This window comes from Drosophila simulans, chromosome 3R (genome assembly GCF_016746395.2).
Source record: "Drosophila simulans strain w501 chromosome 3R, Prin_Dsim_3.1, whole genome shotgun sequence".
NCBI lineage: Eukaryota > Metazoa > Arthropoda > Insecta > Diptera > Drosophilidae > Drosophila > Drosophila simulans.
The window spans coordinates 20,863,217-20,889,599 of record NC_052523.2 but is presented as its reverse complement, the minus strand read 5'-3'; the positions used below and the strand labels follow the sequence as shown (position 1 = coordinate 20,889,599).

Below are 26,383 nucleotides of genomic sequence, written 5' to 3'. Positions count from 1 at the left end.
CGATTTTGGATTTAAGCTTATCGATAGCTTCAACGATAGTTATGTCACCTGGGTTTATTTTGGTCTGAACGATCGAAGCCGGCATAGAATTCTCCGTCTGCAAACCAAAACTAGTCTGAATCCTCTGAGGGATTCGGGAGCAACCAGAAGCAGCAGAAGGAACATGTCGACGGCCGTGCTGGGAGGCGGACTGAGTGGACTGTCCGCCGGATACTACCTGTTGCGGCGATTCGGGAAGCCGCTGACCATCTACGAGGCCTCGCCCCGTGTGGGCGGATGGGTGCGGTCGGAGAATCGCAAGGATCGCAACTTCATCTTCGAGAGCGGACCGCGAACCATACGCCCAGTTGGAGAGCCAGGTGCCAATACGCTGGAACTGGTGGAGGAGCTGAAGCTGGAGGTGACTCCCATTCGACGCAGTCATGTGGCAGCACGCAACCGAATGCTGTATGCCAAAGGACAGCTCTGCATGCTGCCCAACAGTCCCAAGGGTCTCTTTGGCGTCCTGCCTCCCTTCACGAAGCCGCTGTACAAAGCGCTGCTCCAGGATCTGTTCACGGCAAGCAAGAAGGCCAAGCTGGAGGATGAGAGCATCTACAGTTTCGCTGAGCGGCGGTTTGGTAAGGAGATAGCCGACTACGCCATAAGTCCCATGATCTGTGGGATTTGCGCCGGTGACGCGCGAGAAATAAGCGTGCGCTTCCTGATGGAGGGACTCTTTGAAAAGGAGCAGAAGTACGGAGGAGTGCTTAAGGGCACACTCATTTCCCGCTTTGAAAAGAACAAGACCAAGGACACCAAGGATGGACTATTTGCCGAGGGACAGCCCAAACTGTATGCGCAGGCGGTGAAGGAGAAGTGGGCCATGTACGGGCTTCAAGGCGGTCTAGAGAACCTGCCCAAAACTATGCGAAAGTATCTAGGCGAGCGGGATGTGAACGTGCAGCTAAGCAACGAATGCCGGAACCTGACCTTCAGCAGCTCTGGGGTTCGAATGAACATCAAGGATGCCGAAGTTCCAGTGGAGCATGTGGTCAGCTCCCTGCCCGCCTACAAACTGGCGCCCCTGGTAAAGCAGCAGCATCCCTCGCTGAGCGCCCAACTTTTGAGCATCCCGTACGTGGATGTGCTGGTAGTGAACATGCAGTTCCCCGGCAAGCTACTCAAGCAGGACGGATTTGGATTGCTAGTACCGCCAGTAGAAAAGTTGCCTCTGCTGGGCGTCATCTTCGACAGCTGCTGCTTCGATATGGGCGAGAACACTGTGCTTACCGTGATGATGGGTGGTCATTGGTTCGACCAGTGGTTCGGCGATCGTCCCAGCCCCAAACAGATTCTAGACTTGGCCACCAGCCATGTGCAGAAAATGCTGCAGATCCGCGAGGAACCCAAATTCAGTCGAGTGCACACACTGCACAAGTGCATCCCGCAGTACACTGTGGGCCACAAGCGGCGCGTTGAGGCCATTCGGAACTACATCAAGACTTACAAACTGCCACTGTCTGTCTGCGGAGCTGCATACGATGGCGTGGGCATCAACGATGTTATCCTGTCCGCCCGGCGACAAGTGGAGGCCATACCCTTGTCCTAAATCAACCATTCCCTTCTAGCACACCCTCTTTTCCATTGGTGATTCTGTTGTATTTGTGTAAGCTGGTTTTGTGAATAGTAAAGTAGGTCCTTTGTACATAGAATTTGAGTTCTGTTCCTTCTGTGTCTTTACTTGCCGTGGCCTCCCAGGCACGGTGGACTCTTCTCCGGCTCCTGCTCCGGTTCCCACTGCTTGGGAGTCTTGGCCTCAATGGACAGGGCGTGCATGAACTCGAAGCCTGCTGCCTTTAGGGCATTCTTTACCGTGTCATTAACCAATCGATGGCGCTAAGGGAAAATAAACCTCTTAATAAATAGAACGGAAATCCACGGATTAAACATACCTTGATGAGCGTCAGATCGTTGAACTTCTCCGAGACGACGAACACACGGAAGTGAGACTCCGAACGCTTGGGGACATTGTGCTGGGGCGATTCGTTAATGACCTCCAGGTATACCGGCTTCAGCTCCGTGTTAAGTGCTTTTCGCATGGCAGACTCGATGGGCGGATATTGTCCCGCCTCCTGCGACATAGTGGCTCTGGGGAGGATCTGTCCTAAGCTGCTTATTGTGGGTGTCAGTTGATTCAGGTTTCGGATGGAAACTCCAGTGAGTCGGCGAAGAGTGAAATTTAACATGATTCCAGTATGCTTCTCGCACAGCTGTTTACAATTACATAAACAACTGGCAGACAGGGTTGCCAAGTGCGGGATGAAAACTTATCGATAACGCCAACGATAACCACTTTTCAAATGTTTTTAACGGTTAATATCAAAATTAAATAAATTGTCAAAATTAGTTTAATTTGCCTCAGTTAAGCACAAAAAGGGGAAAACATATCATTTAAAAATCTTATCAAGTAGGGAATAAAAAAATGTTAAATAAAAATAAATTAAATGTACAAAAATGATGCGTTCTTCTTTAAAAGTTGAAACTTTAATACTATGCGCTATAAATATTTTATTGGGGCCAGAATCAACAGGGAGCGCAAAACACGCTCCAGAAATAAATCGTACATCTATGTATAAACAATCGAGCGAATATCAAATGTGTAATCAAGTGAATAGAAAAACGTCTCCTTCACAACGATTTCGGGATCAATAGTCAACCAGTTTCTTGAGCTTTGGCGGGGCGGAGATGACGACGCGTCCTCGATTCGAAGAACCACTGCCACCATGGCCGTAATCCGCCTCTCGGTCGCGATCACGACCACGCATCCGTTCGATCTGCTGCTGATGCTGTTGCCTGTACTGTTCCCGTTCGCGGTTCCGCTCAATGCTGCGGTCCCGCTGCCTCCGCCGCCTGGACTGACTCCTCCGGCTGCGGGAACGGCGCCGATCACGGCTGCCACTGCGCCGTCGACTGTGGGAACGTCGCTTCCGCTCCACGCGACTTCCGCTTCGGGAGCGCGAACGTTGCCTACGATTGTACTTTGGACTGGGCGTCCTTGTGCGTCTCCTCCTTTCCGTTCGGCTGCTGCTCCGTCTGCTGTGCTGTGTTTCCGGCGGTGGCGACCGCCTGCGACTTTCCGATCTGCTGCGACTGCGACGCGACGAGAACTTTGCCAGCTGGCTTTCCGATGCCACAGATTCGGCATCGCTGTCCGAGAGCTTTCCACTTGAGGGCGTTCCATATTTGTGACGCAGCTCACGGCGCCTGTGAATATGTAAATGTGAGAGGACCGCCAGAGCCAACCACATCCAGATACCCACCTTCTGCGCAGCTTCAGTGCCAGTTCGCGCATCTCATCCTCGCGCTCCTGCTGTTGCAGTCGTTCCCGCTCGGTCTTTTCGATTTCCGCACGCTTATCGGCTTTATCTGCAAGATATTTCGGTTTTAGTTACCTTATTCAAGGGATTTCAGAAGGCGCTTGGTGAACATCACACTACACTCCATTTGGCTTACATTGCCGGTTCAAAAGGTTCTGCATCTTTCTCTTAAGCCGCTCGCGCAGATTGGGCCGTCCGCCACCACCAGAACTCGGATGTCCGGAGCCCTGTAAAAGCATATACTTATTTAGCAAGTCTCAGGATGTTGTTGTGGTTTTAAGGGAGCAGTGGGTGGCCGTCGAAAGTGTGGTAGGCAGTGGGGATTGGTCAGTGCGTCCATGAAGGGCTGTCAGTTTAGGGCATCTACTCACTAACATTAGGAAAAAGCAAGCTTCGAAAGCCGAAGCTAAAAATACCAGTGCAGGCTTATCAGTTGCATCATGTTTCGAAGCTAAATAGTATTTAAAACTGGATTAGAATCAACTATCTGTATATAACAACTATAGCATCCGTGCCATTTTTCTTTGACGAGAATTCATGGGAAAGAATCACGGAACTTCAATGCATAGCAACAGATTGAAGAAAAAGCAGACAAACCGGACAGAAGTTGCACTGGTTTTATAAATACAATAGGGTGGCGAATGCATCCTTGATTGCATCGCAATCAGCATTGCATTTCAATGCAACGAAGTGCTGCATTGGCATTAAGAGGGGGACACAAAACAATGTATCAACAAATGGACATGCAGGGATGGTTGCTAGTCAGGTTTGGAACGAGAACACGGTGCTGCCTGCTTGGGTCCGAATGTTGCTCATTGGATTGGATGTCGGATAGCGGGAGGCTGAGACGTGAATTTTGTGGTGTACTCCAGTTGGGTGGGGCATGACACACTTGGCTTTGCTTACTGACTTTGGTTTCGGTAGCGGAACTATATTTGCCTGTTTGATTACCCGTGCTGCTCGATGACGACATGGTCGGCTGGAGGGCGTGGGAACGCTCCGACCTGAAAGAGAGATACCATAATTAGATGGGGGTTACAAATACAAGGATACAGGCCCTAATCCTTGGCTGTTCTACTTTACCACTCTCTCCAGCATACAAACTTACGCAGTGTCCAATTCCATATCATCGGAGTCCTCAGCTCGCTTTCCCAACTGTGGCTGTTGCTGCTCCTCGTTGTCGCTGCCTTCGCTATTTTCCGCTCCCGACGAAGATGAGGACGAGGTATCGTTGGCTCTTTTTCGGCCATAGTAGCGTTTCAAAGGCGGTGGTGGTGGCTCTACCACTTGTGGTTGCACAGCTACTGGTGCGGTAGCTGTGAGTGCTTGGCTTACATTGAGCATTCGCGCAGGTATGGGATAGCTGATCATGGGTGGCGTGGCTTTGGCCGGCGGCTGCTGCTGCTGGATCATCTTTACCGCCGTTACAGTGGATGTAGTTGTAGTCGTGGTGGTGTTCACGCAATAACCACCCACGGTCGCCACTGGCGGAGGTGTGGTCTTCTTCTTGACTCGACTCCTTCGGCTGGAGGGGGATCGGGAGCGACTTCTTCGCCTGTATGAGCTGCCACTGGAGCTGCGAGAGGAATAGGAGTAGCGCTTCCTAGAGCGTTTGTAGCTTGGACTGCGCGCCTTGTAGCGATTCCAGGAACCGGATCGCGATCGACTGCGAGACCTGGATCTGGATCTTGACAGCGAGCGGGATCTTGATCTCGACCTGGATCTTGATCTGGAGTAGTACCTTCGTCGGCGACGAGAACGCGTCCTGCTTCTTCTGTGATAGCTCCTACTGCGGCGACTTCTCCGACGACTGCCACTCCGACGACTACCACTGCGACTCCTTGAGCCACTCCTGGAACGAGAGCGGGAGTGCGAGCGGGATCGACGTCTGTTGCGCTTGGACGACTCATTCATCACTTTTAACTTGTCCAGATTATCTTTCACCTTTTGAGCATAGGAAACCGAAGATGCTGCGGCGGCGGCAATTGCCGCTCCGCTACTGGCATTGATGCACGATTCACCCAGGGTCAGACCTGGCTTCGTCAGGCTGATGGTGATCTTGGAGTGCGGCTGCATTTCGTCCTCGCCGCCAAACGAGGTAATGTAGGTTATCTTCTCGGGACCTGCTTCTGCGGGCGAAGGCGAACGCGATTCGCTGTCCTCCTCCTTTTCTTTCTCACCGCCCTTGCCACCACCTTTTTTGTCCTTGTCCTCCTTGGCAGCATAGCTTGGCGGACTGAATGGTCTATTGGCGATCCTTCTCTCCTTCTGCGCCCGACGCTCGCGTCTTGATTTGCGCCCGCTCAGCAGCATCTTCTCCTGCTCTTCCTCGCGTGCAATGCGCAGGGCATCCGCCTCGTCAGCATCCTTAGTGAGGTGTGAGAAGAAGTCGTTGCTTTTCATGCCGTAGTTGCGCCCGCAGGCGTTAAGCTCATGGGCTTGCGAGGTGTCCAGCTTGCCTATGTCTATCGACACATCCATGTCGATGTCAGAATCCGATTCTTCACTGCCGTCCCCCTTCTCTCCCTTCGGAACAACTGCCGCTCCACCAATGGCGGTCGAACTGGCGGCTCCAAAGGGCTGAGGTCCAATGGTCGCTCCATCGCCGGTATCCTCGTAGGAGTAACCAATTGTGGCTCCTCCCGTCTTCTGCTTCTTTTTGGCAAGATTCCGTTCAGCCTCCAGTTGGGCATTGGCCCCAAACTGTTCCTCCAGGTAGAGTTGGTGCAGAAACTTATCCTCGCTGACGTTGAGGAAGTCATTTTGCGCCAGGATGCGATAGCGCTCGTAGTTTAGCTGACGCTCCTCGAGGGTCAGTTCGGAGTCACCATCCGCCCCCTCGGCGTTGGTCTTGTTCACGGGAGGAATGTGATCCAAATGGGCGCGCACATCGAAGCGGTCGATGAGGTTGTCCTGCTGACCCTGCCAAGGCACACTGCAAAAAGTATCAATTACTTAGCAAAAAAAAAACATCGCCACGCAACTAGAAAGTAGAGGGTTTTATGCTCCAAATGAATATCACTTGCATGATTGCGGCTCCATCGCCGGCGGCCGCCACCGCGGGATCCAAGTAGATCTTGCTACGCCGGCCATGCAGCTGCAGGAACTGGGTGGGATCTGCCTGAATTTTGTCGTAGAAGTACTGCCGCCGCTCCGCCCTTTTGCGGTAATCGACGATCAGGCCACGGATCTTGCGCTCCTGTTTCCTCGCCTCGTGCCACATCCTGTACTTGTGTTGCCTGCGATCGCCGGCTGGCAAATGACTTGGCTTCACCCGAAAAAGGACATCAGCACGCCCGGCAAAAATATGACCCTAGACCAGCTAAAACAGACGATATACAGTATGACCGTATAGTTAAAACTCGACCTAGTGGTGGGAGATGCAGCGACGTAACAACGATACAATCTACACCCAAACATCGAAACATTGATAGATGACAGGCAGACAGCAATTTGGCGGGATATTTAAAAAAATTACTAGTATCTAAGCCGATTATGGCTTTGGAGTATTTTCTTATGCCAATCATAACCTTAACAATTGTAATTTACATTGTTTTGATTAAAATAAGAGTTAAATAGAGTTATTGTTACTTTAAAAGCTAAGCTCAAAAAGAATACCCTCTATGCTCGATTTTTTGAACCACTTTGAACCAGCGAACGTTATTTCTGGTCGACACTGGCAACGCCGTGGAGCCTGCGCCCTTTTGTCGAAACAACAAAAGGACAATAAATAACAAGCCAAACTGGAATGGGCCACAACACAACAATTGTCGCTCGCCGCCTTTTGCGGCATCGATTTTGAAGGGGAACACATCCACAGGCACAGGCACAGCTACATAAATCGAAAGGACACCCACGGGGATTTGCGAGTGCAAGGATCAAGGAGCAGGGAAGGGAAAGCGAAGGCAGAACGAGTCCAGCTCGTTTTTCTGGAGCAGTTTTGATGTCCTCAGACAGACGCTACTATTTCGGAGCGGATTTGGAGGACAATGAGGGTGCCATCTGCAAGGACAACGACAACAACAACGAACAGGAAGCAGATAAGGACGATCCGGATGACTCGGAGTTCCTGCAGGATGTGCCCTACTCCTCGAGCAGCATTGACCGCAGCTCGGTGGGCTCCATTCCGTGGGCGGACGATGCCATCAAGAAGAACCTGCTGGACTGGGAGCGGGTGGAACGGCTGATGAGCGGCGAGGATCCCTTGACGGAGCTTCAGGAGCCCGAGTTGCGCAACGAGATCGCCGACTGGCACCGAAAGTTCCCCAGCCTGCTGGGCCGCCGGACTCGAATGCTGCGCCACCACAGCTTCGATAGTCAGACGCGGGAGGATATTGACTCGATTTCAAATCTCAGTCTGAACTCCCTAGATGACGACGATGATGACGAGGAGGCGGAGGATGGATTTCTCACACCCAAGGCGGAAGAACCAGAACAGCCTCAGCACCGCTCCTATTTGCGTCACAGCCAGAAGAAACTGGTGGATCTACTGGACAGGGATCTGCGGGTCACGTCCGTTTCGGTTAGACTCCTCAAGCGACAGCGCAGCCAGCAGAACCAGCCCCAGCTGCCCATCTCGGCCACCATCCAATCCTCGGCACGTCTGCGCATGCCGCCCATTCTCAATGTGCTCGATACCAACCGGCGCTTTCGGGGATTGCTCAACAACCGCAGCTTCGTTCAGCTCACCCAGGTGCAGCAGAAGGAGCAGCTGCAGCATCAGAACCAGGCCAAGTCCGCCGTGTTGCCACATCAAAGTCATCGATCGTCCGCCTGGCACATGCCCATGGCCGCCAATCGCTTTTTTAACAATAGGAACGCGGTAGTCCTGCCCTCGCTTAATCTGGGCAGGCACAGCAGGGATTTGCTGGCCACCACCACGGCCACTTCGAGCCAGAGCAACTCCAGCGGCGGCGGCGGACACAACAGCCATGGCCAAAGCAACAGTTCCTCCAACCGCTCCACACTGCATCCATTTGGGGCGACCAGCGTTTCCAGCAACACACCATCCACGGGACGCTCCATCTCGGCGGCAGTTCATCATCCGCGATCCGAATTTGCGCCCAGCAGCGCCTTCTACATACCCTACAGTGCCTCGAAATTCAAAGCCTTCAAGTAACCTCAAACAATAAAACCGATCTCAAAAGAGTGTTTTCTTAAAATTCTTCTGCTTTAAAAGTGGTAAATTCTAAATGTTTTAGGTATGATAGTATGATGATAGTCTTTTCAAATTTCTGCTTGCCAAAGAATAGTGCATACAAAAATAACACTCTAGTTTTCTTAAACTCCTGTGTATGACGACATATCCCACTAAAGACCCATATTATCCAGGCGCAGACGTCCATCGTGTTCTGTGAGGTAGAGGGTGTCGGCTAAACATTGCTCTGTGATCAGCTCCTCCACTCGATCGTGCATCTGTAGGGGATTGTATAATAGATGTTAAGCTTCCTGGGAACAAATCGAGATATATTACCCCCTTGGCTTTGTGCTCGACAAGCACCTCGGGATACTTGAAGGCGGGTCCGAAGTTTACGCTGACCGTTGCACTTTTGTGGATCGAGATGGCCGGGAAATAGCTGCCGGCATAAATGTCTTCGAATGCCACACCCTGCGATTGGCCGTTCTTAAAGAACTCGATGCGGCTGCCCTGCAGGATGTGCAGATTCTTCAGGGTTTCTGTGATCTTGTCCTTATCCTCGTAGTACAGATGAGACTTGAACTTTACCAGGGGCTGTTGCAGAATGAATAGATTTTGAACAAGATTGCTAATTAGGGAGGGTCGATTTGTAAAGATGCAATTATATGCAAATTCAGTGGAAAGGCATAATACGGGCTAATTATCAAGATGACCTATATCATTTTACAATAGAAAGGATCTTTCTGGTTTGATCAGAAAAGAGTAAAACAAGAATTCTATAAGACAACTAACGATCTAAACCCACCCGATCTTTAAATGTGTTGGGCAGATAGTCGAGCGACGCCTCCTCTGGCAGCTCTATGAGGAATCCCAATGTATCGCCCTCCACATAGGCCTCACTGTAGTGTTTGCCATGGCTCTCGGTAAACTTGGTGCCTTTGCGAGATCTCCAGGAGTAACCGAACTTGTCGTACCCCAACGGAGCCTGCAAGTTTCCATACTCCCTGCCCCAGCCAAGTCGCGTGGCAGCTCCGTCGGGCATCTCTTCGATGGTGACCTCAAAGTACCAGCATCCCCGGTTCACAGCTGGGGAAAGATAATCCATATTACTATGATTTCTTCAGGGAACTATATATATATGTATATAACGTTACAGTGTGTGGCTCGGACCATGCAGTAACCACGTTCGCCCGTCACCGCCAGCCGATCCTCGCTTATTTTCAGCTGTGGGGCACGATCGTGCAGCGCCAGGAGCACAGAATGTGGCACCAGGGTGCGGTAGAGCCAGCCAGGAATGGGCTTGCCTGCCCAATCGGAGCTCTCGTCGAACTCCTGACGGAATGGAGCATGTGGATCCGGTTCGGCGAGTATGTAACGATAGCCATCCTTGTTGAAGGGGTGCTCCAATGGATAACCATGCGGTGGGAGCTTTACATTGGCCGTAATATCGGAACTGGGCCGACCCTTCTTGCCCGTGGGACCCGAATCCGTGCCAGGAAATTTTCTTTTCTGTCGATTGTTTTTGGAGAGGGCAGCTGGAATCAGGAGGGCCAATCATTAGTTACAAATCCAATAGCCATGTATTTTGCAAATATAAAAACAGCCTAACTACGCGTAAGTAAATCTTGGACGTATCTGCAATGCTTCTAGAAGGAGCTATCCCCAAGGAAATTCTTTCACCAAGGAAATTGATTGCTGGGACTAGCTACATATGTAGGTGAATGGGCAAAGTTCGGGGCGGTGCTATTTCCGGGCTTACACTCCTCGTCCGTGAACGATGACGCCATGGCGGGGGCGGGGGAATGAGCAGGAGCAGTAGCAGGACCAGGTCACAATGGAACTGAAGGAGCGGGGGCCTTGCAATTGCGTAGTGCTCAAAATCAAATCGCAATCAATTCCCCCGAAAGAGCACCACACACACGCACACTGAGACACTGGCGAAGTGTTCCAAGCGTAACTATTTGTTTGTAATGAATGAGCCAAGTTGAGCGCCTCTGCCAGCCCCACCCCACCCCACTTCGCCCCGCCCACAATCTGACTACGTGGGGCTCTCTCTCTCTCTTTCTCTGCGTGTGTGGTTGTGTGTGTGCAAATCTGAAACTACGATCCGCATTGCGATTTTCAGTTGTTGTTGTTGCTTTACTCTGCCAAATACTTGCGAAAGAGCGTGCGAAAGGGAGCGGCGATAAATAGGGGGAGCGAATAGGCAGCGAAATAGACGACACGAAAACCACTGTGCCAAAATCAGCTGGTCGACCAGTGTTGCCAATTTGGCCGCCAAAAGATAATTCCTTTAGCTTTCTACCCCTGAGCGTTCGATAACACATGCGGTCAAGTTTATAGCATTCAAACTATAGAATTCAAATTGATTTGAATGCCTACCATCTTATTTACACTCACCTTGAGTATATCCATCGTCGGTGAGTCGCAGGGCGCCACTCTTGCTCATGCTCTCGTAGTTCGGCTTGATGATTCGCAGATCCTGATGGAACAGTCCGTACATGGCGCCATGTTCCGCGTGCTCCTCGTAGGTGAACAGGGTCTGCACATCCTTGACCAAAGATCGCTGGACGGTGCTGTACCAGGATTGGGTGAGCCTGCGCGGCATGGTGGTCATAGCCTCCCAGTATTGTTCGATGTACGGTATGATCTCCTTGTCCTTGCTAAACTGAATCTGGCGACGTCCGTCCCTGGAAGCCGCCTGCTGCATGTTGGCAATGGCGCAGTGGCACATCTGGGATATGGCTGGAAATGGTTATTGTTATTAATGAAGAGGGTTCAATCTGCGAGGCTTCTTTGCACTTACTAGCCTGGCTCTTGCGAAAGCTCTCCAATCCGCTGGCAGAGCAATTTTTGCAGACGAACACATAGTTGGTAATGAAGGGCAGAAGTTTGCCCTTACCAAGCTGGTAAGAAACGCAGGTCTCGTGCACCCAGCGCGCACAGGTGGCACAAAGCAGTTCCACAATATTGAGATTGCGCTCCTTGCCGCTAAAAAAACAATGTTATCAATAGAAGGGAGCCGGCCAAGCAAAAAGCCTATACAAAGAGCTCACCAGTAACAAACGCCGGCTGCGGAACGCGTTTCCTGCGATTTATCCTCCTCCGCAGTAAAGTTCACCTCGGAGCTGGACTCTGTGGGCGAGCTGGTGTCCATTTGGCTGTCCTCCATGGCAGTGATATAGGTTTTCAGTCAACAATTAGCATGTAAACAAAAATTTGCGGCCTGCAAGAAATTCTGTGGCTGGCCAGAGTGACCGTTGGCGGGCAAACACATGGTGCGTTTGCAAATACCAGAACGTCGCCAAAGAGCGATAAACGATAGACGCAACATTTAGAGCACACAGCCTGACAACCCTGCCCCTGCCTCTTCGCTCCAACTCTGGCTCTTGCTTCGATTGTAATTGTATATATATATATCCCTACCATATATATATGTCCAAGTGTAGAATTATCACTTTTTTGTTGCCGAAAAACAGTGTTCCGTGTTGAGAGGCGAGGGCGCCATCCTAAATGGCATTGCACGACCGCCAGGAGCGAGCCAAGCGACCAACGAATAGCAAGAAGAGCAAGTGCCCGCAACTCAGACCGTGACTCCGCCAGCGTATCCCAGACTCCGACTCCTCTCCATAGACGGCCAGGAGTCGTCGCCGCTGGCAAGGCGGCCCTAACCCCTGGAAGCTCCCGATTCGGTGTGCAGCTAGTGGAGCACCATGTGCGAGGTGTGCGCCGACTTCCAGAATCTCCTGGAGCTCTGTAAGTGAAAAGTGCACCGCGAAAAAAAAAATATAGAATGAAGACGAGCACCGGAGCCCCTGCCCCCTTCTTACACATGGTATTCCGAATTCCTTTTGCAGATGAGGTGCGCGTGGCCAGCTCGGATCTGAAGTTCCAGCTGCTGCTGAAGAGCGAGATCGAGACTACCTTTAACTACATCCAGTCGTGGCCGCAGCGTCAGTGCATGTGCCTGTACCGGGACACCAAGAACTATGACCGTTTCAACCTGGTAGTGCAGTCGCTTATCTGTCTGACGGTGCAGCATCTTAAACACATCGACCACCTCATCGACAACTACAAGCGGCTAACGGCCAGTGCTGCCCAGGTGGTGGCTCAGGCCCAACAGCAGCGAGAACAGCAGCGTGACGAAGCGTCAGCCCAGGCAGAGGCAAAGGAATCATCCGCGCCAGCGGAAGAAGCAAAAAAGGAGGAGCCATCTGGATCCGCCGGCGAAGAGGCTCAGGGCTCCGGCGATGGGCCAGCCAAAAAGCCGCCAGTTGGCCCCTGCACTCCCCCTCCCCCGCAAACGTCCAATCCTCAGCACAAATCCCACCTGCAGTACACAGAGGAGCCCTGGATCCTGCCCGAGGTGGAGAAACTGTTGGTGCTCGTCTCAAAGGTGTTCCTGCTCAACTTCCCGCTGTACATCGCCCACAAACATGGCATGCACTCTCGGCTGGACGACCTGCAGGCTGAGGAGGCCCACCACCTGGCCCTCATCTGCGATCTTCACGACAACGACCTGCCCATCTACCTGCTGCGAAATGTGAGCCTCTTCTGCAACTCGGGCGGCTTTGGCGCCATGTCGCTGTGCTTCGAACATCCCGATCTGCCAGTGTCCACCGCTCACTCGATGACCGCTGCCGTCTCAAATGTGAAACTTTGGCTGAACTATCATTGTAATACGCAGCTCTTCGTGCCTCTGCGAAGTCGGATACTGCAGTACATGTGCAAGCTGTCGGATCAGAGCCTCCGATCTGCCGCTACACGCGCGATGGCCGATTTTGTGTGGTCCTCTATGCGGGACCCACTGGATGTTGCAGTCAACTTCGACACCGAAGGATTGGCCCTGGCCTTTAAGTACTTTACATCGACCACGCTGACCATGCGACTGGCAGGTAGGTCCTACGATGTTGACATACTTATTTAAGACATTTCGAACAATGCTGAACTATTATATTTATTTATCAATAAATATTATATAAGAGTAAATGATTTTAAATATTTTCCAGGCATGGCCCAGATCAACGCACACATTAATCTATTTAACGAGATCTGCACCACCGAAACGGTCAACGAAGTGGAGCTGTTCGGGCAGCGCATCGCGAACTGGTTGACTGAAAATCATATAGTGCAGCACCTGTTTGGGCCGAATCTGCACGTAGAAATCGTTAAACAGGCACACGTGCTGCTCAACTTTTTGGCGGTAGAGAACCAGATCTCTGAAGAGGACATCAAGCTGATCTGGCAAGCCACCCAGCTGAAGCACTGCTCAAAGACGATCTTCGACATCCTGCCTTCGCTGGTGAAGAACCTGACCCCGCGCCCGGCAATGCACCTTTACTCCCTCCTTTGCCGCATGGATCCCAAGGAGCACACTGAGCAGAGCATATACATAGCCTCAGCGCTAACGAAACAGCTGTGGACTCGTGATACCTCACGCAGCCAAATGAACCTAATGCAAGATCACCTGCTGGGGTCAAACGTCACCGCTTCCAGCTCTGACAGCGGCAGCATTGAGGGAAGCAACACAGAGGACGACCACGTTGGCGCCGACGACAGTAGCATTGCCAGCGGTGGCGGCGGCGGAGGTGTCGGTAACAAGAGTCCAATCGATGGAGTTACTCCATGCAAGCAGGCCCGGCACAGAAGGCACATCTGTGACCCCACCACGGAGAAGGGAAAGCAGATAAGTCCCGAGGATATGGGCAAAGTGGACTTGGTGTAAGTAAAATAGTTTTTCTAAAAATTTAAAATGTATTGACGTAATAAGTATCACCTATTTTACCAATTTACCCAGGAACAAACGCATTGTGAACATTATCGACAACACAAGCAGCGAAGAGGAACTGCAATCGCGGGCCGCACTGGAGCTGCAACTGCATCGCAGCCGCAAGAAGACGAGCAACAAGCGACGGCGACAAAAAACCAACAAGCAGATCATTCTACCCCATGAGCTCGTCGAGATTTGGGACGGAGTTGAAGATGTGCCCAGCAGTGACGAGGCAGATGGCGAAGCCGATGGTGATGGCGAGGGCGAACTTCTTGCGGACAGCGACGAGTGCAGCGATGGTGCTACGAGTCAGCTGGTGCCCGACGCCGTGCTAAAGCATCTGCAAGGAGAGGGACCTTTTATCAGGGCCATCGAGACCAATATCAATGAGCTGCTTAGTGGTGCCGAGAACGATGGCAGCTACTCATCCCCGATGAGTAACAAATCCGAGAAGAACCTGGCTGACTTCGATGACGAGGACGTGTCGCCTTGCGAGGAGGAGCTGGCCCAGCTGGTCAGCTCCCGCGCAAATTGTTCGGACGTTCCACCAGCCTTTGCAGCCGCGGCCGCCGCCATGATGGTGGCCCAGTCTGCGATGGCCCTTCAAAAGTCTGGGGAGTCGAATGTGGCTGCTGCTGCCGCTGCTGTGGCCGCTGCTGCAGCGGCTACCGGAACTGCTCAGCAAACGCTGGTGGCGATGAACCGGCAGGCCAGCGTTGCTGCAGCTGCCGCCGTGGTTGCTGCGGCCAAGGCAAAGTCGGACTCAGATGTCGATCTGATGGAGGTGGTTTCCGGCGGAAAGCAGCACCATTCACCAAAGGCAAGCCAGGGCAGCTCTACGTCAGGGAGTACACCGGTGCAGCCCTCCTTCAAGCTAAATGATGTCTGCCAGCCTGGAAACACACTGCTGTGGGATTTGCTTCAAGACGATAAAATTGTAAGTTGTGTTGGATTTTCGTTGTCCTTGAATCCTATGTAATGTTCATTTTGCCTTGCAGGGCCAACTGGGGGAGTCTCTGGCTCTAGAGGCAGAGAAAGCTCTGGCCACTCTCCTGTGTTTCAGCATGGACCGCCAACTGCGAACGAAATTCATCGAGGGTTGTCTGTATAACGTCGCCAACAACCGGAGCGTTATTGTCAGCCTGCGACTGCTGCCCAAACTGTTCGCCTCGTTCCAACAGTTTCGACCCTCGGACACGCACTCTATGACGCTGTGGGCAGAGCGAAATCACCGGATGATGCAGTGCTTTTTCAATAATATACGTCACTATGCGCGTCGCCATGCCGAGGTACTGATCACCCAAAACGGAGAGCAGCAGCAGCAGCAGCTGGGCGGACAACTCTACTCACACAAGACACAAGTTTCTGTAAGACTGCAGTTCCTATCATCGATATTCTCGACGGTGGGATCCCCGAAAAGCTTCCGCCTAACGCTGGAGCAGCTTGACGCGCTATGGGAGTGGCTGGCCCACGATCCGGAGTGTGCCGACTGCTACTTTTCGTGGCTGCAGGCACAGGCCAAAGGCGGTGATCAGCATGCTTTGGGCATTGAAGCACTGCAACATTTGTATTTGAAGAAACTCCCAGAGCTGCGACCGGAGGAGTTCTCTATGGTTGCGTTGGGACTATTTCAACAGCTCTGCAGCTTCGCCCGCATCGCCATGGCCGAGTACGACAATCATAGCGACCAGATCTCGGCGAGCGCCAGTGCCGTTGGCATGTACCATCTTTGGAAGATCGCGTTGCGCGCCCAGAGCAACGATGTCTCCCTGGCGGCCATACAGTACATCAACATGTACTACATGGGTCAACAATTGCGCCTGGAGAAGGAGTTCGTTTCCCAGTGCATGGAAAACCTAGTTCAAGCGGCCACGGCTTTGGAAAGGTGAGTTGAAATAAATGTCCTTTTTTTTTTTTACTATTTTTCTATTTCTGTATTCTTTCAGCATCGATGATGAGAATGCTTTGATGCGTGTCCAGCGTGGCCTGCTCTTGCTGAACACCCATTTGGATACTTTCCGGCGTCGATACGCGTTTCATCTGCGCCGCTGGGCCATCGAAGGCAAAGGGATTGGGTCGCACAGCAACCTTAAAAATGAGGGAGCGGGTCCACCACTACGAATAGTGCTGCAACAGGCAGGACTTTCGGAAAAAAGCCTTTTGCAGATGCACGCGTGTGACTTAATCGCCGACCTCAAGGCGGAGGTGTCCAAGTGGTGGGAGAGCCTCCAAACTGGACTGGCTGCTCCTGTGCTGGGTCTGCTGCTCAGCGATGGACCGCTACGTATTATCACACAGGGACAGGAGTTGACCTCGGACTACGATGAACGGAGTCTAGGAGATGCTGGATTCAAGGATAACCAGATCGTCTACGTATCGTTGGGTGGACGTGGAGCCAGGCGAAAGGAATCCAATTTGGAGCACCCGTCAATGCTGCCGCCCCCACCAAAGGAGTGTTTGCCCACGGTGCTCCTGCTGCAGCCAAAGTACTTCGAGAAGCTATTTTGCCTGATGCAGACCCTGGGCGATATGCAACCACAAGCGTCGACTGTAAATCCCCAGCACCACACAAAGGCGCAATTGCTCTCGCGACGCGTTTGGGATATCCTCGCCATGCTGCCAACCAATCCGCACATTCTAGACGCCTTTAAGAGTCTGGTTACGGACCTAAGCGAGCTCGAGCAGCTGGATGCTGGCGGAGAGGAGGAGCAACTGGCCACCAAGCGCAAGCAGATCAAGCAGAAGTTCAGAGATCTTCTCGATCCGAACAACCTTCAAAAATTCATGTACTCCCTCCATATTGTGGAGAGTCTGGCCCTAACCAGCTCCAGACGCGGCGAATCCAACGGCAATGTGGCCATGGGACATCCACCGGAACAGGTGCGAGTGAAGAAATCCTCGATGGGAAGACGGAGAAATAGCAACGAGCAGCCGCCACCACCACCGCCAGAGGTCAAGATGAGCAAGGAGCAACTGTGCGAGCTGGAGGCCCCACTGACGCCCACACCCTCGACTGGCTTGCAGGATGTGGAAACGGAGGCCAGCAGTAGCAGCGGTGGCGACAAAGAAAACCAACCGAAACAACACAGCAAGCGTCAGAAGAAAGGCGATACTTTTGAACAGGAAAAGGAGCGCCCAGTGGGTTGCTCCACGCCGCCGTCTCCAACTCCTCCGCCACCAGCACTTTCGGTGATGGAAAGAGGTGACAATAAATGGAGTGAGGCGTTCGTAAAATGTGGTGGCCTTCGTCATCTGTACGAAATCTTCAGTGAAGGCCAACTACAACAAAGCGCACATCCCAAGGAGTTGGCTTTAAATGAATGGCGGCACGATTGCCTGGCCAGCCTGCTGCGCATTCTCTGGCTTCTAGGATTCGAGGAACTGCAGTCGGCGGATGCCCATGTTCTGATGTCACGACCGCACCCGTTTATGCTACAGTTGATGGAGGTACCACAGTGCCTGACCCGACTCTCATCGATCCTTAACGACGAAGTTCACCAGCAGCATCAGGCTTCTTCGGCCAATCCACTGGTGTTCCCCTATCAGTTCCAGCACTTGCGCACTGGCTTTTGGGGCAGGGCCCAGCTCATCCAGTTCGCTATGAACATCCTAGTGAGTTTTGTGCACGCCTCAGCGGAAGCAAGAAGGCTTCTCTGGGCCCCGACTGGTACCGATCACTGTCGATGGCTGCAGAAGTTCATACTGGAGGATCCCGAACCGGCGGTGCGGCGTGAGATATGCGCTGGCCTTTATCGCATTTGCTTAGGAAACGCACATAGCTATCGCCTCTTACTAGCACCACTGCTACACAAGCTCATCGCCCTGTTGCCATTGGCTGAGCAGATGAGCTCTGGCACCCAGCACACGCAGTTTTTGCTCTCGGAAGAGGGCAAGGATCCCTACGGACCCGCCTGCCGTGACTACTTTTGGCTGCTGGCCAGATTAGTGGATACTCTCTCCCCGGAAATGGTGGCCGAGGAGCACATCGACATTGAAATGCTGTGCGAAAGCATCTCGCAGAGCATTCTCACCCGAGAGTATTATGAACTGCGCCATGGTTACCAGGACGATGGCTTGGTGGGTCTCTTAAATCTCATGTCGAATTTGATCAAGTACGACACCACATTCAAGTACACACCCAAGGCGTTATCCTTTATTGAGCAACTGATTGGCTTCCTGTTTGACATGCCCTCGCCGGCAGATCGCCAGAAGCCCAAGTGCAAGTCGGCGTCGTCTCGAGCATCTGCCTACGATCTCCTGGTTGAACTGTGCCGTGGCTGCGCCACGAACTATGCATATCTGCATGGTCGTCTGTTGGCACAACACAAATCCGGACCCATGCAGCCGTATCCCTGGGACTATTGGCCGCGCGATGAAGGCAGAGCTGAGTGCGGATATGTGGGGCTGACTAATTTGGGAGCCACTTGCTATATGGCCTCTTGCGTCCAGCACTTGTACATGATGCCACAGGCGCGAGCAGCTGTTTTGCGAGTTCCACCCACCGCCGCCCGTAAGCATGGACCCACACTTCTGGAACTACAACGGATGTTTGCCTACCTACTGGAGTCGGAACGGAAGTCTTACAACCCGCGAAGCTTCTGCCGAGTGTACCAGATGGATCACCAGCCGCTAAATACGGGAGAGCAAAAGGATATGGCAGAGTTCTTTATCGATTTGGTGTCCAAGCTGGAAGATATGACGCCTGACTTGAAGCACTTGGTGAAAAGGCTCTTCTGCGGATCCCTGAGCAACAATGTCGTCTCCCTAGATTGTGGTCACGTTTCCCGCACGGCCGAGGACTTTTATACGGTTCGCTGCCAGGTGGCAGACATGCGCAATCTGCAGGAATCCCTGGACGAAGTCACCGTTAAGGATACCCTCGAGGGCGACAACATGTACACCTGCTCGCAGTGCGGCAAAAAAGTACGAGCCGAGAAGCGGGCTTGCTTCAAGAAGCTTCCCCAGATCTTGTGCTTCAACACCATGCGCTACACCTTTAATATGGTCACCATGCTTAAGGAGAAGGTCAACACGCACTTTTCCTTTCCGCTGCGCCTGAACATGTGTCACTATGTGGAGAAGACCTTGATGCCGCAGCAGTACAAAGAGGAGCGAGAGAGGCGCCAAAGGGAGAAGGAAGGAGCAGATGGTGGAGGTGATGGGAATGACAACGAAAAGGCAGAGGCCACGCTAGATGCCGATATTGAAGAATGCTACGAGTGAGTATTTCATATTATTTGGTATCTTAATTAACAACACTAATGCCCACTTAAATAGGTACGAACTGGTGGGCGTCACTGTCCACACGGGCACAGCGGATGGCGGCCACTACTACAGCTTTATAAAGGAGCGGACGAAGACTAGTTACCATACGCATGAGCGCTGGTTTCTTTTCAACGATGCCGAAGTGAAGCCTTTCGATCCCTCACAGATAGCGGCTGAGTGCTTTGGCGGCGAGATGACGGTAAGTAGTTTGTTACATTGGTTTTCGTGCACCTAACACTTATGTTTGATATCTGCAGAGCAAAACCTACGACTCAGTGACTGAGAAATATCTGGACTTTAGTTTCGAGAAGACTAACTCTGCCTACATGCTGTTCTACGAGCGCCGACTGCCAGAGCATCTGCAGCGCCGGCATTCTGAGCTGCTGGTTACACCCACGCCCAGTCCCACAGTGGAAGAGAAGTCCGAGGCGGAGGAGCCCACTAAAATGGAGACCAGTTCTAGTGAAATCAAAGCAGATGTGGATGTGGATGTGGAAGATGAGGAGAAGGACAAGGAGAAGCTTGCACAGACTGAAACAGAGTCTAAGGAAACGCCTGCAAAAGAGGAGATAGCGGATGACAAATCGAAGCAGGATGAGCCTGAGGAAAAGGAAATTGAAAAGCAATCCAGAGAGGGCGAAAAGAAATCGGAGACGGACGAAAAGCCCACGGAGATAACGACCGTGAGCACTGAGGAGGAAAAGCAGCCAACAGCCAATTGTGATAATCAGCAGACAAGCAACAATAGCCACAGCAAAGCCAGCAACGATCAGCAACCATCCACGTCGAAGGCTGCCCAGAAGCTACAACTATTTCGTCCATTGTTGAACAAGGAGCTCGAGGATTGGATTTGGCAGGACAATCGACAGTTCCTGCAGGATCGCAACATCTTCGAGCACACATATTTCAAGTGAGATTCGTTATACATTTAGTTATGCATTTAATTTTACCACAAATCTTGTTTTTTCTTTCACAGCTTTATGTGGCAGATATGTGGGCACATACCCCAATCATTAATATCAGAGACGGACGTCACCTGCATGGCAGCCAAGTTGTCTGTGTCCTTTTTCATTGAGACTTTTATTCATGCTAAGGAAAAGGTGAGTAAATCCCCTCAGCAAAGCTGTAAGTGTGGGTTTTAATCATACATCAATGTAGCCCACTATGGTGCCCTGGGTGGAGTTGCTCACCAAGCAGTTCAATGCCAGCCAAGAGGCCTGCGAGTGGTTTCTGTCGCACATGTCGCAGGAGCCCTACTGGCCGGTCCAGGTGCTAATCCAGTGTCCCAACCAAATGGTGCGTCAAATGTTCCAGCGTTTGGTAATCCATGTCATCCAGCAACTACGGTAAATATAATTCATAACATTAACATTCGTTATGTTTATTAAACAATAATTAAATTTCCAGTGCCTCACATGCTGATATGTATCTGGATGTGAAGACAGACGAGGATGACAAGGAGTTAATAGGTCAATCCTCTTGCGTCACCCGTTTTATTGGTTCGCTCATCTCGCTCCTGGAGCACGGTGCCCGAGCGAACCTGAGGCACTTGTCCGAATATTTTGGACTGCTTTGCGAGTTCTCACGGATGGGAGATGAGGAGGCCATGTACTTGCTGCGCATCGGTGTACTCAAGAGCCTGGTCGACTTCTATCTGGGACACAAGCAAACAGACAGCGTAAGTTGATCAAACAAATTTTCGCATACCATCCTTGTTTTGATGTTTCATTTTTCCATTGAGCAGATAGACATAAGCTCTGACAACGAAGACAACTCCTCTGAAGAGGCGCTGTCCGTGGAGAAGATGCGTCCGGCATCGCTAGACAAGATGATTGCTCTGTGTGCCAGCCTAGTGGAAAGATCAAGAGGAGCCGACTTCCGGCTGCGACTCTCGCCCAAAGACTTCTCTGCAATCGCCGGTGGCAAGGTTATACTCAAAAAGCTGGAAAGCTTTTAATCAATCTATCAAACAACCATTCAAGCATGCAATATCCAATACCAATCACCTAACCAATCCATCAGTATTAATCCCGAACAAAATTTCCAAAAAAAAAAAAGCAAGATAAAAAAATTACCTTCGAATTCCATTTTTAATTGTTTTACGTGTGTTCAAAGTTTCCTGCTTTTTTGTCAATTTTTGCTTATATTTCGTAGGGTTTTCCATTTTTGTACCAACAAATAAAGGACGGCATTAATCCGCACCAGACAAAGCATTTAATACACGCGCTTTGTCGCTGGGATGAGCGCCTGGCCACGCAGATCATTGGCATGCTCTTCGCCTCGGTAACCAAGCACACGGAGCTGTGCGCGCCATTCTTCAAGCTGCTCACTCTGCTCACCGAGACGCAGGGCGGTCCAGTTGGCCTGCCTTGTTTCACCCAGTTGATCCTGCCACGAATGTGGGACGCGGCCGAGTACTGTCCACAGTCCGTGCTCGACTGGCTCTCGCTGCAGGCCACCAAGAACAAGATCGCCCACGCCTGGATACTTCAATCGGCCGAGAAGTGGCTCGAACAATTCCTGCTGGCCCACGATAACACTCGTGTTCGGAATGGTATGATATCGGCGCAAACCTCTTTGGAGATCCTGTTAAATGGTCGGGTTTTATTGCAGCTGCCGCCTTTCTGCTGGTGGCACTGGTACCCTCCCAGCCTTTCCGGGCCAACTTCCGCGCCCACTCGCAACACAAGCTGCTGGCCCTCAATCCTCACAGTTATCGGTAAACTATTTGGAATACTGAATGATCTCTTATGCGATATATTAACTACCTTGCTTATGCTCCCGCAGCGACATAAATAGCGATGCCCAGGCGGTGCTGCATCAGGTGATCACGCTGCTCCTGCGATTGCTGCGTCCAGCGCGCGTCTATGCGGATATCGGAGCCCATGGCACAACCAAGCTGACCGCGTACTTCAATCTGCTCAGCTATTGTATGGTTTCAAAGACTGAAAAACTAATGGCAAGTTTGGCAGCAGCACTTCCTCTTTCTTCCCGATATGTTCAGCACTAAATTGGTTCACTTTGTTGCCACTTACAGATAGGTTCGTACATGCGCTCCCTGTGGGAGCTGTTCCATCCACGCCTCTCGGAGCCCAGTGTTCCGGCCCATCACAATAAGCACGCACTATTAACATTCTGGCACCACTCACTGGTGGACTGTCCGGAGAATGCTGCCCAGGTGGCCAACTGCCCGGAGATTACACGCAACATTGCATTTAATTATATACTGTAAGAACATCAATACTTAGGACTGGTACTTAACATTATTAACCCGCCTATTAACTGCTAGGGCCGATCATGATGACGCGGAGATAGTCACCTACAACCGTTCCATGCTGCCCGCCTATTATGGACTACTTCGTCTGTGCTGCGAGCAGAGCCGTGCACTCACACGCCAATTGTCCCAGCACCAGAACCTTCAGTGGGCATTTAAAAACATCACACCGCATCCCACGCAGTACGCGGCCGCCGTGGACGAGCTATTCAAGTTGATGGCTCTGTTCGCCACCCGTCATCCAGATGCCAGTGAACAGGAAAAGCTCGATGTGACCCAGTTTAGGAGGGCTGTGATTGTGTCCTACACCAGTAGTCTGGATGCACGTGTCTCCTGGTCCACGCTGATTAGTGCTCTTAAGATACTGGGTAAGTAGTTTACTCTACTTAGTTCTAGAAAAATGACCAACTTTGATGCATTCCATTTCGTCTATAGTCGACAATGAGGAGGACCGCACGATGGTGATCTTCAACGGCGGCATTGAGATGTGTTTCGAGGCGCTGCACACGCTACATTCCATGCATCACGAGGCCACCGCCTGCCACGTGGCCGGAGACTTATTTGATCTCTTGGGAGAGATGCTACTCCTCCTAGCCACACTGCGAACCCGCACAGACAGTCCTGCGCAAAAGAAGCAGCAGCAACAACAGCAGCAGCTGGAGCAACAGTTGCAGTTGCAGCAGCAACAGATGCTGCAGAAACAGCAACAGCAGTCGCAGAGCCAAACGCAAACACCGCAGACGCCGCAGCAAAAGGAAAAGCAGCTGCAGCAACAAATGCAGCAGCACCTGCAGCTGCAACAATTGCAGCAAATGCAGTTCCAGCAACAGCACTTCCTGCGCCAGCAACATCAACACTCGGCGCTGGCAAAGGCACTGCCGGATGCAGTGAAGCGACTAGCTACGCTACTTAACACCTTCAATTCGCCAGAGATCAGTCGCATGGCCTTGGAGGTGCTCAAGGAGCTGGTGCGCAATCCCAGCCTGGAAACCATTGGCATTCTGGCGCCCATTCTTATCAACTGTCATCTGTCCGTGGCAAATGCTCCCAATGCGATCGGTCCTCTCGGACCGTACTTCCCGCGTCGCGGTGCGAAGCATACGCCTTGGCCATTGGGAGCCAAGAACTCACCACGTCCACCGCGGCCCATGGTACAGATGTGCATCGCTCTGGCTGAGCTGACACCACGCGGTCTCGATGCCGATTACGACGTCCAGGTGGAGTCCTTTTACCGACCATACCATGACTTTATCGACGTCATGATGCGCATGTGCGTCAACACGGGCACTCTGAACGACACGCTAGTCAAGCTGCAATGCTTGGTGGCCATCGAGTCCACGCCGCTGCACTTCACCTATTTCCCCAAATTCTGGGTGGGCATACACAACAATGCACTGACGCACAAGTGAGTATAAGATCTTTCTAAATATAAGAGATATTCAAACTATACTCTCCACATCTTCTTTAAAGATACGTTGAGCTGCTGGTGAAGAATCAACTGTTGGTGGAGTACCTTCACAATGTCCTGAGGGACGAGCGGAGCATGTTGAAGGATGCCTGCGTTCGCGAATTTCTGGAGCTCTATTATCACAAGGTTGCCGCCCAGCTGCCAGTGGCACGTATGATCTACACAATCAACTATGGAATGCACTCCAAGGACGACATTGACGAGCTGTGTGGCGATCTGTTCGCCATCCGAATCATTGCCCAGGCCACTGGAGTACCGGCCTCAGTGCGCAAGGAGTTGCGAGGATCGCTGAGGGCGCTTCAGAACAAGAGCGAACGGTTCAGGAAGGAATCGGAGAGGGGTAAGTTTCGCGTTACCATTACCATGATATTTCTAAGAATAAAGGAACTACTTGATTATGTTGAAATTGATAGAGCTTTCATCATCTCCCTATTTGCCAGATCCATTTCCGAACAAGAAGCAGAAACGTGACTCGCAAAAGATCAAGGAAAAGGAACACCCTCAGACGGAGAGCGAGAAAGACACCTCAACAGAGAACGACAAACCATCAGATGTTTCCATGGAATCTAGCGGTAACGCGGAGCAAGTAACGGACAGCACAAAACCACCAACTCCTGCAGGCAGCGACGATGAGCAGATGGACAAAACTTCAGTTCCCTCGTCCGATGACGAGACAGAGCTGGAAGACGAGCTGCAGCCGACGCCCAAGCGCAACAAGAAGGCTTCGAATAAGAAGACCGCACAGGATCGTCTCAACGAGGAGCGCGAGAAGCGACTTATCACGCTGATCACCATGGAATCGTATATCCAGAGCATTTTTGCCATCCTTAAGAGAGATGCCAGTGTTCCCAGTTCGGGAGCGACTAAGGAGCCCAGTGAGGAACCGTGTGGCGAGGCATCCACTTCGGCGGCTGCCGCTGTAAAGTTATCTCGCCCCAAAGGAGCCTGTACTCCGCCGGAGCCGATGTCCGATGCAAACGATACGCGTTGCAACGTAGATACTGAGACAGAGGCGGAGGCGGATGAGCAATCTCCGAAGACGAGCCAGACAAATGGTAGCCAACAGAACGAATCCCCGCCAGCGGCGACCAGTGCAGACACTGTACCCGCGAATCCTTCACCAGCTCCCGCGGCCGCCGTTGCGTCCACGTCCCAGGCGGCAAGTCCGACACAGATTTAGTTGTCATTCAACGATTTGCTCAGCATTTTGTTTTTCGGCAAGCCACTGGACTGATAATGGGCGCCGGCGGCTGACCACGGCTGAGCTCCTAACCTGTAAGAATTTTGTGGCCAAAGGTCATTGTTAGGTAACACGTAAGCAACCCAAGGTTGGTGCTAATGGTTGGGTTTGGGTGCGTACCCATGCACCCAAACACAAAAAATAAGAATCAGTCTAATGGCAAATCAGAGCGCCACAAGCTATATAGCTCCCATTCCGATGTTCGTTTTCGAGGAAGTGGAAAGTGCTGCGAATTCGGCCTGCCACGGAAATCGGAAACTGGTTTTGGGGTTAATAGATTAACTAAGTATGTATCTTATCAACAAATAGCAATGTAACACACATTCAGTCCCGACACGCGAACAGCCCTCACATATATTCAATATATAGATATAAATGTAACTAGCTTAAGATTAACCAGCACGCAATGTCTCCCACACAGAGAAGCGAAACCCGTAAGAGATCCCCTTTCAAATGGATGGTTAAAGTAAAGTTCTCAATTTGTTATGCCAAAAAAATAAAAAAAAAGAAAGTTAAGCAGTTGAATCAGAGGCAGCAGCATTAGGACTACAAATTAAAAGTTTGAACGAGAGCGGTTGAAGAAGATCAATGAAACGGCTTACGAGACGCTAATATCTATATATGTTGTATCCATTAAGTATCATTTTTAAAAACGATGCTACGAACATTTGCTAACCAACTTTCCTCGCCTTTTCCCACGCCCCTAAGCAGCATAATGGATACGTTAGAAATGAACAGATATTATAATTATAGAACCTAACAAAACATTTTAAATATTGGATGATGTGTGTTAGAGCAAGAGTATGTCATAATCATTTTCAATGTAAATCGCATAACGCAAACCAATCGAACGAAAAGTTTTTAGTTCAC

The 26,383-nt window shown here is 51.4% G+C and overlaps 6 protein-coding genes across 12 annotated transcripts; 3 read left to right on the top strand and 3 right to left on the bottom strand.

Moving 5' to 3' along the window:
- The first annotated feature begins 27 nt into the window (after positions 1-27).
- LOC6729446 (protoporphyrinogen oxidase) lies at positions 28-1,694 on the top strand. The gene has a single exon (XM_002104721.4). It carries the CDS (start codon positions 164-166, stop codon positions 1,589-1,591), a length of 1,428 nt encoding a protein of 475 aa, XP_002104757.2. The 5' UTR covers positions 28-163; the 3' UTR covers positions 1,592-1,694.
- On the bottom strand, positions 1,620-2,283 carry LOC6729445 (bolA-like protein DDB_G0274169). Its single transcript, XM_002104720.4, has 2 exons — positions 1,935-2,283; positions 1,620-1,878 (listed from the first exon to the last, which is right to left on the bottom strand). Exons 1-2 carry the CDS (start codon positions 2,226-2,228, stop codon positions 1,720-1,722), a joined length of 453 nt encoding a protein of 150 aa, XP_002104756.2. The 5' UTR covers positions 2,229-2,283; the 3' UTR covers positions 1,620-1,719.
- Positions 2,284-2,507: 224 nt separating this feature from the next.
- On the bottom strand, positions 2,508-6,745 carry LOC6729444 (CLK4-associating serine/arginine rich protein). Of its 3 annotated transcripts, XM_016177412.3 has the most exons (6): positions 6,386-6,743; positions 4,468-6,294; positions 4,270-4,363; positions 3,496-3,586; positions 3,303-3,408; positions 2,508-3,246 (listed from the first exon to the last, which is right to left on the bottom strand). In XM_016177412.3, exons 1-6 carry the CDS (start codon positions 6,580-6,582, stop codon positions 2,688-2,690), a joined length of 2,874 nt encoding a protein of 957 aa, XP_016022617.1. In that variant the 5' UTR covers positions 6,583-6,743; the 3' UTR covers positions 2,508-2,687. The 3 variants fall into 3 exon arrangements, with proteins under 3 accessions (XP_016022617.1, XP_016022619.1, XP_016022618.1); XM_016177414.3 differs by lacking the exon at positions 2,508-3,246 and having other exon boundaries at positions 4,266-4,363; positions 6,386-6,745; XM_016177413.3 differs by lacking the exon at positions 2,508-3,246 and having other exon boundaries at positions 4,299-4,363; positions 6,386-6,745.
- Positions 6,746-7,010: 265 nt separating this feature from the next.
- LOC6729442 lies at positions 7,011-8,508 on the top strand. The gene has a single exon (XM_002104717.3). It carries the CDS (start codon positions 7,303-7,305, stop codon positions 8,476-8,478), a length of 1,176 nt encoding a protein of 391 aa, XP_002104753.1. The 5' UTR covers positions 7,011-7,302; the 3' UTR covers positions 8,479-8,508.
- LOC6729441 (set1/Ash2 histone methyltransferase complex subunit ASH2) lies at positions 8,509-11,804 on the bottom strand. 3 transcript variants are annotated; one of them, XM_039296058.2, is made up of 7 exons: positions 11,553-11,804; positions 11,303-11,487; positions 10,897-11,241; positions 9,651-10,031; positions 9,302-9,582; positions 8,833-9,090; positions 8,509-8,774 (listed from the first exon to the last, which is right to left on the bottom strand). In XM_039296058.2, the coding sequence occupies exons 1-7, from the start codon at positions 11,666-11,668 to the stop codon at positions 8,670-8,672; spliced, it is 1,671 nt and encodes a 556-aa protein (XP_039151992.1). In that variant the 5' UTR covers positions 11,669-11,804; the 3' UTR covers positions 8,509-8,669. The 3 variants fall into 3 exon arrangements, with proteins under 3 accessions (XP_039151992.1, XP_039151993.1, XP_002104752.1); XM_039296059.2 differs by lacking the exons at positions 10,897-11,241; positions 11,303-11,487; positions 11,553-11,804 and adding an exon at positions 10,640-10,842; XM_002104716.4 differs by lacking the exons at positions 10,897-11,241; positions 11,303-11,487; positions 11,553-11,804 and adding an exon at positions 10,256-10,471.
- A 9-nt stretch (positions 11,805-11,813) lies between these two features.
- LOC6729438 (ubiquitin carboxyl-terminal hydrolase puf) lies at positions 11,814-26,010 on the top strand. Of its 3 annotated transcripts, none has more exons than XM_039296051.2 (21): positions 11,814-11,902; positions 11,976-12,252; positions 12,354-13,391; positions 13,506-14,217; positions 14,294-15,203; positions 15,265-16,151; positions 16,213-19,485; positions 19,544-19,730; positions 19,789-20,441; positions 20,508-20,631; positions 20,690-20,877; positions 20,939-21,209; positions 21,276-21,458; positions 21,686-22,085; positions 22,145-22,250; positions 22,319-22,490; positions 22,569-22,759; positions 22,821-23,173; positions 23,241-24,210; positions 24,276-24,613; positions 24,687-26,010. In XM_039296051.2, the coding sequence occupies exons 2-21, from the start codon at positions 12,210-12,212 to the stop codon at positions 25,451-25,453; spliced, it is 11,766 nt and encodes a 3,921-aa protein (XP_039151985.1). In that variant the 5' UTR covers positions 11,814-11,902; positions 11,976-12,209; the 3' UTR covers positions 25,454-26,010. The 3 variants fall into 3 exon arrangements, with proteins under 3 accessions (XP_039151985.1, XP_039151986.1, XP_016036078.1); XM_039296052.2 differs by having other exon boundaries at positions 11,824-11,896; XM_016174773.3 differs by lacking the exon at positions 11,814-11,902 and having other exon boundaries at positions 12,111-12,252; positions 24,714-26,010.
- Positions 26,011-26,383: the final 373 nt, after the last annotated feature.